At 39.2% G+C, this 19,665-nt stretch overlaps 1 protein-coding gene across 1 annotated transcript in view; it reads right to left on the bottom strand.

Moving 5' to 3' along the window:
* Window positions 1-19,665, bottom strand: part of SUCLG2 (succinate-CoA ligase GDP-forming subunit beta) — a 265,851-nt gene that overhangs the window by 9,307 nt on the left and 236,879 nt on the right. Inside the window, 1 exon segment of the mRNA XM_032210819.1 lies at window positions 11,454-11,574. Coding sequence (XP_032066710.1) covers window positions 11,454-11,574 — 121 coding nt within the window.

Below are 19,665 nucleotides of genomic sequence, written 5' to 3'. Positions count from 1 at the left end.
CTAAAAAATAATGAACCTCATCTCAATGTTTAATAATTTGTGCTGCTTCAGCTTTTTTTTTAAAACAGAACTTTTTTATTTTTCTTTAAAAAAAACACAAATATGTCATTTGTCAATCATTAAAACATTGAAGTACAATTTTTTTGTTGTTGTGTGTACCCCTCCCTCCCTCCACCCCCCCACCCCCCCTCCTCCTTCCCCCCCCCGACTTCCCAGAACCCGTACCCGGTATGGATTTTTAACTAACACAGTCTAAAATCTATTGAGAAAAAGGAAATAAAGAAATTAATGACATTCTAGATTGACCTTAGCTTCTTCTTACTGAACTAACTTTTAACAGTTTAAATCATTTCTGATCTTAAGCATAGGCTAACTGGAATTTCTTAGTCCCGTATTTATTTTGTATATAGTCAATCCATTTTTTCCAGTCTCGTTTATATCTCTCATTTGAATGATCTTTGAGATATGCCGATATTTTAGCCATTTCAGCTAAGTTTGTTACTTTCAATGTCCATTCTTGGATTGTAGGCAAGTCTTCCTTCTTCCAATATTGCGCCACCAACAGTCTTGCTGCAGTTATCAGGTGCAAAGTCAAATTGGTCTCTACCACTGTAAAGTCAGTACATATACCTAGTAAAAATAACTGAGGACTAAACTTTATCCTTCTTTTAAAAACATTTTGCATGACCCACCATATTTTTATCCAAAATGCCTTAACCTTTTGGCAAGTCCACCATATATGATAATATGTAGCATCGAGAGAACCACACCTCCAACATTTAGGCTGTACATTCGGATACATAGAAGCCAACTTTTTAGGATCTAAATGCCATCTATAGAACATCTTGTAAAAATTTTCTCTCAGATTTTGAGCTTGTGTAAATTTCACATTTCTTACCCAGATTCTTTCCCATGTATCCAACATTATTGGTTCCTCAATATTTTGAGCCCATTTTATCATACAATCTTTAACTAATTCTGTTTCTGAATCCATCTGTATTAATACATTATATATCCTCTTTATATGCATTAAGCTTTGATCTCTTATTTGTTTAAACAGATTATCCTCAACTTGAATAAAACCAATTTTTTGATCTATTTTCCACCTAGCCTGTAATTGCCCATACTGGAACCATGTTTGAACTACCTTCTCCTCTTTTAATACCTCTAAAGATTTTAATTGTAATACCCCCCTTTCCGAGGTAAGAAGCTGTCTGTAAGTAATTCTGTCCTGTTTTTGTGCTGTATTCATATTTTCAATTGCGTGTCTAGGAATTGCCCACATGGGTATCTTGTCATTTAATTTATATTGGTATTTCTTCCAGACCCGCAATAAAGCATTTCTTAAAATATGACTTTTAAAGTTCTTATCCAATTTTTTGTTGAATAACAGGTAAGCATGCCAACCGAATAGCAGATCGTGTCCCTCAATGTTCAATATTCTATCATTGGTTAAGTGAATCCAATCACTAATTACAGATAATGCCACTGCATCATAATATAGTTTTAAATTAGGTAGTTTCAATCCTCCTCTCTCACGTGCATCTTGCATTATTTTCATCTTTACCCTCGGCTTCTTTCCTGCCCACACAAATTTGTTAATACCCTTCTGCCATTCTAAAAGGTTCGCATCTTTTTTTAGTATAGGTAACATTTGGAAGAGAAATAAAAATTTTGGTAGAATGTTCATTTTCACTGCCGCTATCCTACCCAGCAAAGATAGGTGCAATTTCTCCCATTTTTTCATCTCTGTCTGTATGCTATGCCAAAGTGGTTCATAATTATGCTTATATAATTTCCCATTTGAAGTTAAAATGTTAATTCCAAGATATTTGACTTTTTTAACTACCTCACATCCTAGCATCACTCCTAATTCTTCCTTTTGTTTAATATTCATATTTATAGCTAATATTTTGGTTTTTCCTAAGTTTATTTTAAAGCCCGACACTTGACCATATTGATTAATCATATTCATTAAAACCATACTGGATTCCTGCGGTTGTTCCAATATTATAACCAAATCATCCGCAAAAGCGCGGACTCTATATTCTTGCTGCCTAATCTTGATCCCTTTTAAACCATCCAAGCCCCGTATTTTATTCAACAATACTTCCAAAGTTATAATAAACAATAATGGGGACAAAGGACAGCCCTGTCTTGTACCTTTTCCAATTTGAAAAGAGTCTGTTAGACTTCCATTGACTATGATTTGTGCTGTTTGCTGTTGGTATATTGCTTTAATTGACTGTAAAAAATTATCTCCTATCTGCATTTTTTGCAATATCATCAACAGAAATTGCCAGTTAACTCGATCAAAGGCCTTCTCAGCATCCAAAAATATAAACGCAGCAGGGATCTGGTTGTTCTTTCCCAAATATTCTAATGCATTAATAATTAATCTAACATTACTTTTCATCTGTCTCCCTTGTATAAAACCTGTTTGGTCCGTATGTATCAATTGTTGAGTGACCAACATTAACCTATTTGCTAATATTTTAGTAAAAATTTTATAATCTACATTCAGTAATGAAATAGGTCTATAATTTTTGGGTTGAGTAGTATCCTGATCTTCTTTGGGTATCAAAGATATAAACGCTGTCTTCCAAGATGGAGGGACTTTACCTTCCGTTTGAATCATATTAAATAATTCTCTAAGAGGTTCTACCATTTCTAACTGTAAGTTTTTATAGTAAACCGCTGTCAAGCCATCTGTACCTGGTGCTTTCCCTGACTTTAATTGCTTAATTACCTGCAGGATTTCCCCCGAGGTTATTGGTTGATTCAATTTTTGCCTGTGTTCTTCTCTAACTGAAGGTATTTTCTCTTTGTCTAAATATTTATCTATGTCTAAACCATTAATTTTATCCCCTTTATACAGTTCTGTAAAAAATTCCCAGAAAGCCTTTTGAATCTCTTCCTGTTGAAACACCTCCTTCCCTCTGTAAATCAGTTTAGATATATTTCGAGTTTTCCTTTTTTTCCTAATCTGATAAGCTAACCATCTGCCAGGTTTGTTTGCATTACAAAAAGTATTGTGTTTTGCATATAATAGATTAGTAGCCACCTGGTCAGAGATCAACATGTCAAATTGAGATTTTAATATGTTAATAGCTTCCTTAACCTTTGTATCATCTGGGTTCATTGTTAACTCCAGCTCTTTTCTCTTAATTTCCTCTTCCAGTTCTGTTCGTTTTAACCCTTGCTTATTTCTATGTGTTTTATTTATATTCATCAAAACTCCTCTCATATACGCTTTGCTTGCGTCCCATACAAATTCCATAGATGTACCCTTATTCATATTCAAAACAAAATATTCAGATAGTAATTTTTTACAATCATTAATATACTTTTCATATCTAAATAAGTTTTCATTCAATCTCCAAGACCTTCTTGCCTGCACTACCCTTCCCAACTCCATCCAAACTGGGTTGTGGTCCGAAAGGACCCTAGCTGCAATCTTTGTTTTCTTGACCCTAGAAAGCAAATCATTAGTGGTTAGGATAAAATCAATCCTTGAAAGGGATTGATGCCTGTCCGAGAAGAAAGTGAAGTCATATTCCTCTGCATTTCTTTCTCGCCAAATGTCTCTCAATTCAAAATCATCCATAATGTCAAAGAAAGATTTGGGTAACTTTGCTCGCATCTTGGTATTTAGGCGGGAAATCTTCTTATCTCTCTTAGTATCTATCACTCCATTCCAGTCACCCAATAGTATACAGGAACTATAGTCCCACTGTACTAATTTAGCATGAAGATTTCTATAGAATCTATCTTGCTGTTGATTGGGAGCATAAATTCCCAAAAGTAATGTCTTTTTCCCTTCTAAGATTAAGTCTAAAGCAATATATCTTCCGAAGGGATCTGCTTCTATTAATTCAGCTTTCATATCTTTTCTTAAGTATACAACTATACCATTCTTCTTTTCCATAGCAGAAGCTGCAAAATGTTGACCAAGTTTTGAGTTGATCAAATATTTTTGATCAGTTGACTTGATATGAGTTTCTTGCAAACAAATTACATCGTTCTTAAACTGTTTGAGATAATGAAATATTTTCTTCCTCTTCTGTGGAGAGTTCAGTCCGTTGACATTCCATGTTAAAATCTTAGTTGTCATCTTTGGTTGGTTGAAGCATTTTTAGAGCTTCCTGCACAGCCTGTTTAACCTTAGGTCTAGCTCCTCCCATTGCTTCCAGATTTGTTGTTGTAGATCCTTGATCGATGGCCGATGATTGTTGATGCTGTTGCTTTTTAGCTTGTTTCTCCATACGTCTAGTAGTCATGCGGCTAGGTCTTGGTTCCATAGCACCTTGCACTTCTAGAGAAGAGAGATGCTCCATCTTGTCTGGTGGTTGTGTAGTTTGCTGTCTATCCTGTCCTTCTTGTGGTCTTTCTCTAGGTCCAGATGGTGCAGGGTGTCCGGCCTTCAATATATTATAATAAAAATCTTGGGCTTTCCATACAGAGTTGAGGCGGTATCTTTGCTTATCAAATGTAAATATGATGCCAAATGGTGCATCCCATCTATACTGTATCTGACGATTTCTGAGTTCTTCGACCAAAAAAGTGTAGTCCCTCCTGGCTCTTAACATTTGAGGTGGTATCTCTTTCAAAACAGCCAGGTCTTGACCGCCAATTTGAAGCTTAGTATTATAAGATGCTTGCAGTACCATATTTCTAAACTCTCTTGTAGTAAAATATATAACGATGTCTCGAGGAAGCTGCTTCTGCTTTGCCAGCCAGGAGTTAACGCGGTAAGCTTTGTCAATTCGCCAGTCTTGATTGGTCCCTGGTCTTCCCATCAGGCGGTCAAAGGCTTCCGATAGGATCTGTTTCAGGTTCTCCTGTTTCTCCTCACGCAGCCCCCTTACTCTTAATGCGAACTCCATTTGTCGGTACTGTATCATAATAATTTCTTTTTCAGCTTTTTCCACTTTTTGTTCCACCACCTCTGTTTTCAATGTCAAGTTAGCATTGGCATCATTAAGAACCTCTAGAGTATCTTCCACTCCAGAAATATGTTCTGTTAATACAGTTACAAGACTCAGCACGTCATCTCTAATTTTATCAATCTTAGCATCAAATTTCTCATACAGCTCCTGTTTAAGTCCATTTATTTCACTTTTAATTTCTTCTTTCATTTCTTTCATTTCCTCTTTTCTCTCCTGCTTTACCACCTCTCTATTATCTCTAAACTTATCTTCCATTTTAATTGTCTGTGCATTAAGAGCCTCGCTTAGATTACTCAGGAAAAATTCTTTCGTTAACACATCCCCAGCAGGGGGTGTAGGAAGCGGAGGCTGCAGCTTTGTGCCAGGCACTGAGGATGTGCCCCTGGAAGTAGAGGGTGACGACTTCAAGTTAATATTTGGTTTTGAAGCCATTTCAAAATTTATCTGCCTGCAGTTAATAAAACTCTATTGCCTGAGTTTGCAGCTTTAAGTAAAGAGGCTTTTATTTTGAAGTTTAAGGCTTGGCAAAACTTTCAGTGAGTAAACATTGTAACAAGACCATTCAACAGATTCATCACCATTTAACTTCCAAATAAGCAAGGTTAATGAAGGAGTAAAATTCTTCTATTGTGAAACCAAAACAAATGATAAGCAATCTCTTTTGTTTTGAATTTTTGTGAGAGTTAGCAAAAAGTGTTCGTTATTACCGGAGAGGCCAGCCTGCTCGGCGCCATTTTAGAAGCCTCTGAGTAAATAATTTTTCGGAGGAGAAAAAGAAAAGAAGCTAAAATGTTGATAAGCAATTATTGTCCACAGTAAACGGATCCAGCTCGTGATAAGAATAAATCAAACAAAGCTTAGAGCAGAGTGGGAGAGACCTACTTTGTCCTGCACAAGGCAGTTTGAAGTTCCCAGCACGGACAGCCGTTCTGCCTTGGGCTAGCCCCCCTTTCCTGCAAGCACAAAAGCTGCAAAAATCGAAGAGCATTTGCCAGCAAAACAGTTTCTTCTTTCCTTCTTGCCTGAAGGATAAGAAAACCTGATAAGACGTCAGATGGAAGATCCTCTAAACAGGTACGTAGCCAGGAATTCGGAGGCAGCTGATTTTTTGCTGCCCCCACCAGTAGGCTCCTCCCAGGAAGCCCTGCTTCAGCTTTTTTAATTGCAGATAATACTAAATGCGGAAACAAGAATGTTAGTCATTCTAAAAATGATCTGTGTGCTCTCATCAATATCCCGGGTCATTTTCAAAGAATGTGATGTTCAAATATAATAGGGTTTTTTCCACAGGTAATTTATTAAAAAGACAACATGCTGAGCTGGTTAAAACCCTCAACGGGCACCAAGATTGTTTTAGTTTGGTAGAAGTGTCAAGCATGTTCTCTTTTTCCTGTTTTTGATATTTTCTTACCAAGCCTTTATCCATGTTTAATTACTCAATTAAATTAAAATTATATGCCACCCACATCAATACCCAAAGCAACTCTGGGCAGTTGACAATATAATATCCATGGGAAACAATGGAAAAGAGAAAAAAATGAGTTGCAATCCACTGAATTATTTGTTGCTTTGGCAACTGTGGTAGGTAGGTAGGTAGGTAGATAGATAGGAAGGAAGGAAGGCTAACCATTATTAGTGTTCTGAGTTTTAAAAAATGTTTGAAGAACATATTCATAGGTAGACACAATATTTATATAGCCCTGGGATGGCGAACCTATGGCATGTGTGCCACAGGTGACATGCGGAGCCATTTGTCAGGGCACGTGAGGCACTGCCCCTGTCAGCTGGCCAGTGCATATGGGCATGCGGTCCAGCTGAATTCGCCATTTTTTGAAGCCATTTTTCACCCTCCCCAGGCTTTAGAGGCTTTATAGGAGCCTGGGAAGGGCGAAAAGAGCCTCCCCTGCCCCCCCCCCCCCCGGAGGCCCTCCAGAGGCTTCATAAGCTACCCTGAAGCCTCTGGAGTACTCGAAATGACGCTCCAACAAAATCGGAAAAGAGCATGCAAAAAATGGGGGGAGCGCCTGTAGTGTGTGCATGCACACTGGGAGGGGGGTGTCACGCATTGCGTTATGGGTGCGGCATGCCCAAGCACGACCCACCTGCGTTCCCCCACTTATGGCACGTGAGTCAAAAAAGGTTCGCCATCACTGATATAGGCGTTACAAGGGGCTCTGCTACAGCAAACTATTAGAATTAGCATCCGAGATACATATAGTTGCTTTCAGATTTCTATAGTGCCGTTCAAAAAAGATGAAAAGACCAAGACGACAAGTTTCCCCAAAATAGCTATAAGTTTTATCCAATCTATTTTCATTATTATTTTTCTTATTATAGGAAACACTTTCACAATAGTTATCAGTGATTTCTGCAAAAAATGTTCATCAAAGGCATAAAGGTGAATAAAATTCATTGCACAGAATTAAAAAAGTCCGACATGAGAGAGAGAAAGAAAAAAGATTGACATCACGATGTATTGAGCATCATGAACAAGAATGATTAGTTCAATAATATCAATGGCACTTCTCTTTACAAATAAGTAAAAACATATTTCTGAAATAAATGGAAACAAAAGATGCCGTATACATTTGCCTTTGTTAAAAAAATAATGTTAAAGGTATAAAAATGCTCAGTATGTTTTTTAAAATGTTTTGCCAAGGGTCATTGTTTGGAATCTGTGATCAAAAGCTGTGATTTTAATAAATTGAGCTTCCTTTGATATTCGAAGTGCCAGAAATTTTTTAAAAAAAGGTTGCAGCGTATTTAACAGTGGAAATCTTAAAAAAAAAAAAAGAGTTAAGATTTTTCCTTCTTCTTCCTGACTGTGGTTTAAAAACAGAGAACTTTTCTTTCACTGAAGTAAACCAACATTAACCTACTGCCACTGGATGGTGTTAGAGACCTGTAAACAGAGTTCCAGTCCCAAGCAATCAAAACAATCCGTGCTGTGCTTGCACTGAATAAAGCTGCTAAACAGAGGAAATAACATGGAAGAGAAATTTGCATGGTTTCTTTCTATAATCAAGATTTCCCTTAAACGTGAACTATAATACAGGGGGTAATCAGACAAAATATTTTACTAACTGTGCCACAGCTGGATTCCAAACCAATTCAGGTCATTGGAAGACTGAAAAAACCACAACACAGAATTTGGTTTCCTTATTATTGTTAGAAACCAGGAGTGCATGTAATATTTGCAACTGAAGTTTAAAATTAAAGAAAACATATTTGTATGCGGCTGGGTTTATGTTCTGCATTCAGTCATATTGTAGTAGGCTGGACATATTTTGTTCAAACCATGTTTTAATTATTTTGTGGCATTATTTGCAGGAAAGACTAGACACAACTCATAAATCAGCATGTGTTTATCAGATGTATATGTTAAACCAATACATCAAGATCTCGTGAAATATTACTGCCGCTTTACAAAACCCTGGGAAGACCACACCTGGAATACTGCAGCAATTTTGGTCACCATACTACAAAAAAGATGCTGAGACCTTGGAAAAAGTTCAGAGAAGAACCACCAAGATGATGATAGGCCTGGAAAATAAAACATATGAAGAATGGCTGCAGGATTTGGGTTTGGCTAGTCTAAAGTAAAGAAGAATTAGGGGGAACATGATAGCAGTATTCCAGGACTTGAGGGGCTGCCATAAAGAAGAGGGAGGTCAAATGATTCTCCAAAGCACCCGAGGGCAGGACAAGATACATGGATGGAGACTAATCAAGGAGAGAAGCAACCTGGAATTAAGGAGAAACTTCCTAAAGTGAGGACAATTAACCAGTGGAACAGCTTGCCTTCAGAAATCGTGGGCGCCCCATCACTGGATGTTTTTAAGAAGAGTCTAGATCAGTATCGGCTAACCTTTTTGTTGTTGTGTGCCAAAAGTACATGCGTGCGCACGCTAGCACTCCTGCATGCCAGCACCCATAATGCAATGTGCGGTCCCCTGTGCATGCATGTGCCCCTCACCCCAGACACCCCCCCATTTTGGACCAACCTTTGCCAGCACGAATGGCCTGCCTTTGCAGAAGCAGCGGCGGCTCCTCCTGCCAGACTCATGCTCTGGGTAGCATCCAGCCAGCCAGCTGGCAGGACTGCAAAAGACCAAGTCATCCAGCCTGCTGTTGCTGGCATGCTGCCCTTGGAGCACGCTTTGCCCGCAGTGCCAGCTCCTCTTGGCGACTGCAAGCTGGCTTTTCCCACTTGGCTGGTTCCCAACCCTGCCAGCTGTTCTTAGGGGGCGGCGGCAGTGCCTCTTCCGCCTGACCACTCCTTGTAGGCCGAAAGCGCAACCCGGCGGCACCCAAGCAGGGGCTGTGTGCTTTCTCCCTGGCAGTGCTTAGTGGAGCCACAATTTGTCGCCTGCCACATGACCACCAATGAGCGGCCTCAACAGTGCTCGGAGGAAAAAGCAGCCCGTTTGTCTTTGTATCTCGTGCAGTGGCAGGAAGCTGGGCATTGCTGGGGCTCTCAAAAGGACCCAGCGGTCTTCGCCCTTCTCGAGCAGGGCCGGTGAAGAAAGCAGCCTCCTGAGTAATGGCGCAGCAGTTTGCAGTCTTGGAGCAGTGCAGCTTGAGCCAAGCTTCCTCCGAACCCGGAAGAGCAGCTAGCGATGGCGTGTGTGTCCACAGAGAAGGCTCTGCATGCCACCTTTGGCACACGTGCCATAGGTTCGCCATCACAGCTATAGGTTCTATGGGCAGTAATTACCTAATTTTAATCCATCCTTTCAACAATTAGTTATAAAAATCTCTTGAAACAGAGGAGCACTTCCCAGCAGGAACAATTACTTCATCCATTAAATGCAGAGTACATGATTCTTTTAATCACTTTGGGCACTTATAAAAAAAAAATGTACTTCTCAGTTGGGGAGCACTCATTCTTTCTTTCTTTTATATTAAGCAAATACCTGTAAGTATAAAGTTACTATTTTTGAACGAGAGACTAATCCTTTCTTTATCCACTGGTAAAACAGCTTGTAATTATTACATAGCTGAGAACAAAGATTTGTCCAGAAAATCCTGCTAAATCAAGACAGAGTTGACTGATTAAAACTTTACTCATCAAGACATCTGCAATGTACTGCAGTAGAAGAGCAAAGAATTTTTTAAAGTCCAGCCACAAATCTGCTAAAGATTTATAGGAATAATTATCAACCCTCTGTCGTAGAAATGCATAAAAAAGAATGGGTTGTTCCATGCTGTATTCTTTCAGCTTCATTTTACAGTATCTTGGAGTTCTCATCGTTATGAATTATTGTTAATTTTTATCTCAAATCATGTGAGATTTATTTAATGAATAGACAAGTATGGAAAACCAGAAATTATAGTATGGGGAACCAGAGATTATAGAAATAGTGTGGACTTTTTATAAGGAAGACTAGTATCATCATCAGTATTATCTTGGCTAAATTGTTATGAAGTTTGTGGGCAGGGGTGCATCCTAGATTCTAGAGTAATATGTCAAAATAATAAAGATCATTTCCATAAGAACTGTGTTGTAACAACCATAATATTTGATTCAGAGATCAGAGATGTTGTTTTGCAGGTGATGACTCCCTCCGAACCTAGAACATGATGGGATTAAAGCATCCTACCACCATAACTTGGTAGCCTCCAGATGGCCAGAAGTTCTAGGATTTGCAATCCTGATATGCCTGAAGGGTATCAGGTTGAAGAAAACAGGTTTAAAGCTACAAGAAGGCATGAATGGGCTGAAATGCTGCAATAATAGGCTGAAAGCCCTATGAAGCGATATATAAGTCTAATTGCTATAATAGGTTGATTAAACACAGTTTTCTGCCAAAGAAAAGTCTACAGCTGATTCCGTGTTCTATCCAGATGTGGTATTCAGCAGGTACTGACCAGTTCTGGAGAACCAGAAGCAGAAATTATGAGTAGTTCGGAGAACCGGTAAATACCACCCCGTCCCCATCTATTCTCTGCCTCCCGAGTCCCAGCTGATTGGGAGGAAATGGGGATTTTGCAGTAACCTTCCTCTGCCACGCCCACAGAACCATATCAAACCCCACCAAGCCACGCCCACAGAACCAGTAATGAACAATTTTGAATCCCACCACTGGTTATATCCATACCATTTCTAGAGACGGATAGAGCAGTAGGTGTATGGAGATTGAAGATAAGTGACAGGCAGCATCTTTCATTATATCTAAGGACTATAATTTTAGGCTATTAGCGGAAGTCCACTCAACCTAGAATGTTGAGTCTAAGTCTCCTTCAACCAAGAAAAATGGCAAGTGGGCTGCTCTCTGTTGCACATCTTTCAGCATTTGTTATCCTGAAGCAAACCATCTCATTCCAGTTTCACATGAACTGAAATGTTATATAGGGTTCCCTGCTTGAGCAGGGAGTTGGACTGGAAGACCTCCAAGGTCCCTTCCAATTCTGATATTCTATGTTCTAGAAAATTAGCTCCAGCATCAACCATCAGAGAACAGATCAAATGATACCCAACAAAGTTTGGATCCCACCACCTACCTTCAAGTCGGACCACTAGAGGCACTTTCAGTTCAAGCTCTCGGCAAGCTTTGGTGATACCGTTGGCAATAATGGCACAGTTAACAATTCCACCAAATATATTTACTAAAATTGCTTCAACCTTTGGAAGAAAAAAAAAACTTACATTCAATTTTTCAGAAATGCATCTATGCTGTAAACATGTGCTTTTAAATAATAATAATAATATAGGCTCTTGTCAGGAATGATTCCAAGCACACACAGAAGAAACAGAGAGTAATCAATTGAAACATACAGAAAGCCAATGTGGTGTCATAATCCAAATGTTGAACTAGGAGTTGGAAGACCCAAGTTCAATCCCATTTGCCATGTCAGAAACTCCTGAGGTGACTTGGGATCATGTACTTCCTGAATCCACTGCTTTTATGTTTATTTGTTCATTTATTTATAATCCCCCCCTTTATTATTTTTATAAATAACTCAAGGCAGTGAACATATCTAACACTCCTTCTTCCTCCTATTTTCCTCACAACAACCCTGTGTGTTGTGTTGGGCTAAGAGAGGGGGGACTGACTCAGTGATGGGATTCAATTTTTTTCATTACTTCTAGTTCTATGGTTGGTTTGGTGGGCATGGCATGGCAGCAGAAGGCTATTTCAAAATCCCCATTTCCACCCCACTCCAGGGCAAGGATACTGTAAAATCCTCATTCCCTCCCCACCCCACTAACCTGCTTTCCAGCTCTGTTTCCCTATGCAGGGCAACAGAAAAAGACCCATCTGATCATCAGAGACTCTGATCAGCTGGGACTCTTGGAGGCAGTGAATAGATGGGGGCGGGGCCAGCAGAGGTAGTATTTGCCAGTTCTCTGAACCACTCAAAATTTCCGCTACCAGTTTGCCAGAACCGGTCAGAACTGGCTGAATACCACCTCTGGACTGGCTCAAAGTCAGCCAGCCATCCTTTATGCCTAAGGCGGGACTGGAACACACGGTTTCCCAGTTTTTAGCCTGGTGCTTCCACCACTAGATCAAACTGAATCTTTTAAACTCCCAGAAAAAAGATGGTATATAAATGAAACTAAAAATAATATAATAAATAATGACAACTACTATGATTCAATATATCATAGGCTTGAACAGGTAATTAACATTTTTCAATTTTATGACCCAAACTGAATTTTCCAAATCAAACTAGCTGAGAAAGCAGGACAACTAATTTTTTTTAATCTGTTCTGCCAACTTCAGCAGAGCTGAAGTTGTATTCTCTCTCTCTTTTTTTAAAAAATTGTAAATGTGTTTTTATTTTCCATTTCATTTTTGTACCGTCACATATATACTGTGCATAACCGGGGCCATATAACATTAAACAATAAACACAGCCATTCCTCTTGTCGACAATACCCCCCAAAATAGAAACCCAATGTACCTCTTCGACCCTCCATACACCCTTTCTTTCGCCCCACTCCAACTTTCCATCTTCCCTCCATCATTCACTTCTACCCTACTTCCCCTCCCCCTCTACCACTCCTCTCACCCGATACACTCCCCCCCTTCCTTCTCCCCCTCCCTCCAGTCCTCTCTCCCACCCTCTCTACCCCTCTTTCTTCTATCCCTCTATTCCTCCCTTCGGTGTATTTCTACAATCTATTAATATATTCAGCTTGTCCTATTTTTACAGTGGAATTAAAGAGCAACAGTATACAAGTGCCGTCATGTTACTTTAAAATCTAGCACATACTATATATCCCCCCTCCACCCTAACACCCCACCTCCCTTCCCCCCCGACTTCCCAGAGCCCGTAAACGGTATAGATTTTTAACAAACATAATCTAAAATATATTGAGACAAAGGAAATAAAAAAAAGAAGTTAATAACATCTCTGCATTGAACTCAGCTTCTTCCTGTTACACTAACTTTGAGCAGTTTAGATTATTCCTAATCTTAAACAACTAATTTTATGAAGTCCGAAATAGCTTGGCTTACTTTCTGTGCCCATGTGATGATTAAAGTACATGTTACATTAATCTGACCATCTGCACAAGAATAATTACAGAAGATCCTGATGTCAATTAAATCTGGAGAATAATTAAAGGACTGTAAGATATAAAAAAATAGTGATGACCTTGAGACCAATAGAGATGATCCTGGATATGATGCAATGTTCTTGCATCATACAATTAATTTATCTTCACTCTCTTCCAGGATACTATCGTTGTTGATTACTTCCAAGCCTAGCTAACCTTTCTGGTATTACCTAATGGTCTTTTCCTCCAGATCTAGGGTATTTATTTATTTAGTCTGTTTTGAGACTGCCTGATTCACAACAGATTCTGGACAGATTACAATTCAATACTAATCAGGCTCCATAGTATTTAATGTTTCCATCTGCTGAAGCACATCAAATGTACTCTTTTGTTGAGTTGAATTATTATTATTATTATTTTATATTATTATTATACTTTTATTCATTAAACATGAAACTCAGTCAACTGAACATTTACAAATGTATCACAAATATTATTGACAGGCACTGATGGTTGATATGGGTTGCAGCTAGCATTGAAGGGATCAACCAAGTATCTTCTTAAAATGTATGATGGTCTGAGTTATTATGTTATCATCATTAATTATTATCATTATCATTATTGTTGTTATTATTATTATCATTGTTAAAATTTAATAGACTGATAAAAACTTAAAAGCTGTTAAGGTAACATCTGAGTACATAGACAATTTTGAGTAGGGTATTGTTTATTCATCACACAGATGAATAAACCTAGATGTTCAGACTGGGTTTGGCATTTTTGTCTAACCTATTGAGTCCCTACCAAAGACCTGGGAAAGACAAATCTGGATGTTTGACACTATTACAGATATCGTTGTGGGATGGAAGCTGTTCCAAGTAAAGCCACCTTCTGCAATTGACTGATGGCAAATTTGTCAACGCCAATGGTGTTCAAATGGTGCTCCAGTTGTTTTGGGATTGCACCCAAGGCGCCTATTACTATTGGTCCTATCCTTGTCTGCCTTTGCCACAGTCATTTTATTTTTATTTATAGGTTTTTGTATGTTATTATCTTGTCCAGTTTCTTCTCTTGTATTCTGCTGTCTTCAGGCACTGCCACATCCACTATCCAGACTTTTTTGTCTTTCTAATCAACAACTGTTAAGTCCGGGGTGTTATATGGCAGGTGCCTGTCTGTCTGGATTTTGAAGTCTCGGAGCAATTTAACTTCTTCATTTTCTATGACTTTTTCTATTTTAGGGTCCCACCAGTTCTTGCTTACAGGCAAATGATATTTCTTGCACATCTTCCAATGCATCATTGTTGCTACTTTGTCATGCCATTGCTTGTAGTCAGTTTGTGCCTCCCCCTCCCCCTCCCACTCCCATGGTGCCGCAGTGGTTGAAATGCTGAATCAGGCTAATTCTGCTGACTGCCAGGGGTTCAATTCTGACTGGCTCAAGGTTGACTCATCCTTCCATCCTTCCGAGGTAAGAAAAACGAGGATCCAGATTGTTGAGGGCAATATGCTGATTCTGTAAACCACTTATAGAAAGCTGTAAAAGAACTATGAAGCGGCGCATAAGTCTAAGTGCTATTGCTGCCATATAATTTTGAAGTGAATTTCACTATCTTCAAAATCTGAAAATCGAGGCCCTAGGGAACCGAGTGGGGAGACGTTATTGGAAAGTGAGTACATTAACTGGAAATTATTTTCTGATTTGGACTTTTTAAGAACACGAGAAGACTCTCAGAGGCTTTTTAAAGCTCGCATCTTTTTTAAATCAAAGAAATGTTTCACTTTAGTTTTTAAAGGGGGCACCAAGCCATGACTCAGTTTATCCAGGGAGAGCTCTTTGGTTTTAGTAAGTCCTTGAAATAAAGATCCGAATCTCTGAATTCTGAGTTCAAAAGATTGAGATGCTTTGAAAAAAAATGTCAGTTCTCCATTATAATGATGATAGGGATGAACCCACTTTGTGGTGGAGGAGATGCATAAAATGCATTTAAAGTGCTTTAAACTACATCTTCTATAGAAGCTTTGAGAATTGTGATTAGTAACATAATCCCAACCCTCTGATTTAAACATTGCTGTGGGAAAAGGGGGAGTCTAAGAACCCTTTGATACAATCTATTTTGGTATGACATATTTTTCTGATTATAGAATATTAACATATAGGTTGCTCTTTTCTACTGGAGAGATTTACACTTTCAACAGTATGGCGTTCTATACCAGTGAAAATGTAATATATCCCCCCAAATTCCACATTTGTTGCTTATTTAATGATTATGTAGAATGAAATTTAGAACAGCCACCAACACTGGATTGTACACCATTAGTGAACAGCAACAATTTCTCCTGGGGTAGTTAATGAACAAACAAACAAAAATGGGTTATTTCCCTTTCTCAGGTTGATTATTGAGGCTCCGCACTCTATAATTCCAACCTGGGAGAACTCATTTAGCCAAAATGTACTTAGAAATGGGAAACAAGGTAAGGCTTCCAATCTGCCTTTCCCCAGATGGGAAACGTTTGCTTTTCCTTGCTTGTTTTTCATACATTTCTAAGCCTGCATTAGTTCCGAACACTCTGTCTGAGGTGCAGGACTGCATATAAAGAGAATGGCTACTTCCTGGCCTGTTGGGTTTGCCAATAACCTTTGATGGGTCTCATTTACATTTTGATTCAGTTATTTTCGGGGGATATTTGGTCTTGTCCAGATATAGCTTTGTTATGCTTTCAATATGCATGCATGTATGTATGTATGTGTGTAGGTATGTGTGTATGTATGTATGTATGTATGTATGTATGTATGTATGTATGTATGTATGTGTATATGTATATAAATATGTGTTTGTGTGTGTATCAGAGGTGGTATTCAGCAGGTTCTGACCAGTTCTGGAGAACTGGTAGCGGAGAATAGTTCAAAGAACCGGTAAATACCACCTCTGCCTCCTGAGTCCCAGCTGATCGGGGGCAAATGAGGATTTTGCAGTAACCTTCCACTGGAGTCAGGTGGGAATGAAGATTTTACAGTATCCTTCCACTGCCACAACCACCAATTCTTTCCCTCAAGCTATGACACGACCACCAAACCACGCTCACAGAAATAGGTAGTCCTCGACTTACAACAGTTCTTTAGTGACCGTTTGAAGTTACAATGGCACTGAAAAAAGTGACTTTTCACATTTACAACCTTTGCAGCATCTGTAAGGTCTCATGATCAAAATTCAGACACTTGGCAACTGACTCATATACATGACGGTTGCAGCATCCTGGGCTCATCTTTTATTGTCTTCTGGCAATCAAAGTCAATGGAGAAGCCAGATTCTCTTAACAACCGTGTTACTATGCTATCCACTGAAGCTTTTACACAGTAGCAAGAAAAGTCGTAAAATGGGGCAAAACTCATTTACGAAATGTTTCACTTAGCAGCAGAAATTTTTGAGTCAATTGTGGTTGTAAGTTGATGACTACTTATAGTTAAACTAGTAAGCTATGGTACAGAGCCCTTTAGCGGGAGAGGGAAGAAGCAGATAAACGCTGTATAAGCCTAGACAAATGGGGAACAATAAAAAAACATCTTGGACAGACACCTGCTGTATTCATATGAAGATAAAGGCCCTTTATGGGTGCTACGTTTGCAGCCTATTTCCTAGCTACTTGTTCCTTTACATAAAACTGTAGTTTATCTGGATCACTATAACGTTTGTAGGTTCTTCTTTTGTCTCTTGATAACTATTATATCTTTTTCAGTTGTTGCTACTCTGGGGAATGATCAGAGAAGCTATGTGTTCTGAAAGAGTGTATGCTAAGTTGTGATGGATATGGACAAACCATATATTGAATGGTTGCTGATTGGAAGATCTGCAGCAGTATCCTGCTCTTCGCTTGGTGCTGGTTTCACTATAATATATAAACATATAATACATATCCAAAGGTTTCTATTAAAGAGAAGAGAATGAATAAAACTAAATTATGATCAGGTCATGTTTTGAATGACAGGATAAAGGCCAACAGGAGACATGGAGGTTCTGCCTCTGAAGGCAGTAGGAAAATGTCCACAGGAAATTGGTAGCAGGTAATCTAATTCTTAGAAAACAATTCTTTTTTGCCTAATAGATATAGCAGTGACTCTGCCAGAAACCTAAATGGGATGCCATACATCAGCTTTTCATAAAGGGACAATATGTTTTACAAGAAAGAATATTGAAGTTGCAGCATTTGTTAAAATTGTTTTCAGTTAGGGACATGCAGTCTATTTGGAACCAAGGGTCATAATTGGCCATTGACTGACATACCAAAAGAAGATGAATTCTGAAATGGAAGGGAGTCGGTTGGTCAGACAGTCAGACAGACATACAGACGTTGATTTTTAAATACAGTTCACATGATTTAATTAAATAAGTCAACATGTGTGTTTGGTACGTATTTAATAATTTCCCCCTTCTGTTGCTTAAAATTACAATTCAGTAATTTTGTAGGAATGCTCTGGAGAAAAGTACACCTGTTTTAAGCCTTGTGAAGTGGAACCACTGCAGATGGGAGCATTCAGATGAGTAAATATGTCATCTAAGATAGGAGCAAGGGATGCGGTGGCTCAATGGCTAAGACGCTGAACTTGTTGATCAGAAAAGTCGGCAGTTCGGCGGTTTGAATCCCTAACACCGCGTAACGGAGTGAGCTCCCATTATTTGTCCCAGGTTCTGCCAACCTAGCAGTTCAAAAGCATGTAAAAAATGCAAGTAGAAAAATAGGAACGACCTTTGGTGGGAAGGTAACAGCATTCCGTATGCCTTTTGTGTTTAGTCATGCCGGCCACATGACCATGGAGATGTCTTCGAACAGCACTGGCTCTTTGGCTTTGAAACGGAGATGAGTACCTCCCCCTACAGTCAGGAAGGACTAACACATATGTGCGAGGGGAATCTTTATCTTTTACCTAAGATAGGAAATCCTAGTAGCGATTCCAAATAGAAACGGCAACTATGCTGAAGACAGTAAAAAGAGCTTCCCAATGGAGCTTCTCCTGCACAATCTGGTCGAGAAGGAATATACTACTGGTAATCCTCGACTTACGATCACAATTGGGGCAAGAATGGAGATTTTGCAGTATCCTTCCCCTGCCACGCCCACCAAGCCATGCGACGCCTACAGAACAGGCAATAATAATAATAAAAAAAATCCCACCACTGGTGCTGAAGTAGTCAGAACTCCAGTGTTGGGAAGGATAGGGCCATGGACGTCTGAGAGACTTCAGTAGCCTGTTCCTCATATAACCAGCTATGAATCTCTGTAGTGAAGACAGACTCTAGAATAGTAACACTATCTGAGCCTCTTAGCTTTATGACATTTCAGGCAATGATAACCCACCGTAAGCACCAAACCGTCTTACACAGATGGTTGTGTCCTAGATCTCTTTAATGTAATGATGTAAGCACAATCTAAGCTAAGATCTTATCTTATTAAATGATATTCATGTAAGGCTAACAGAATCCGCATCATTTGCGATTTGCTAATTATTTGCGATTTGGATGTGGGTTCTGTTAGACTTATATTAATGTCATTTTCTGAAGTTCACTGGCACTGCTGATCTCTTTTGAGTGGTGTGGTGGCCTAGAGGTGGAACTCTTGCCTCATAATCAGGAGGCTGTGAGTTCAATCTTAGGTAGAGGGGGAGATTTCTCTCTCTAGGCATAGTGAGAATATATCTGCTGAACAAAAACTCTGCATTGGAGACAGGAAGGGCATCTGGCCATTAAACGCTCTGCTAGCTCCATTCAGTTGCCCAGACTCCACCCCGCAAGGGATTATGGGGTCATTAAAAGAGGATGATGACTGGCACTGTCCAATGAAAGGGAGGATTTATTGGAATCGCGTGCTCCAGGTCTTTTTAGGCATACTATTGGTTTCCAATGGATATTTGGAGATCTTTCCAGGGATTTGGTAGAAAACTCTACTACACCTGGCTGATATCTGGATGACGGGTGAACTGGATGAGATTCTTCCTGCCACTGCCTTCCTTCTTTGCACCTGATTCCCTGTCTTTCCTTCCATTTATGGCAGGGGTCTCCAAACGTGGCAACTTTAAGACTTGTGGACTTCAAGTTTCAGAGTTCTGAGAATTCCTGCTTTATGAGGAATGTTCTCAAGAAAGTGGTAGGAGGGCATCAGTTTTTTTTAATTTTTTTTAAATAATGGTTTATTTCATTGTTATAAGCCTTT

The sequence above is a fragment of the Thamnophis elegans genome, chromosome 2 (assembly GCF_009769535.1).
Source record: "Thamnophis elegans isolate rThaEle1 chromosome 2, rThaEle1.pri, whole genome shotgun sequence".
NCBI lineage: Eukaryota > Metazoa > Chordata > Lepidosauria > Squamata > Colubridae > Thamnophis > Thamnophis elegans.
Note: the sequence above shows the minus strand (reverse complement) of the source record. Positions and strands in the feature narration are given on the sequence as shown.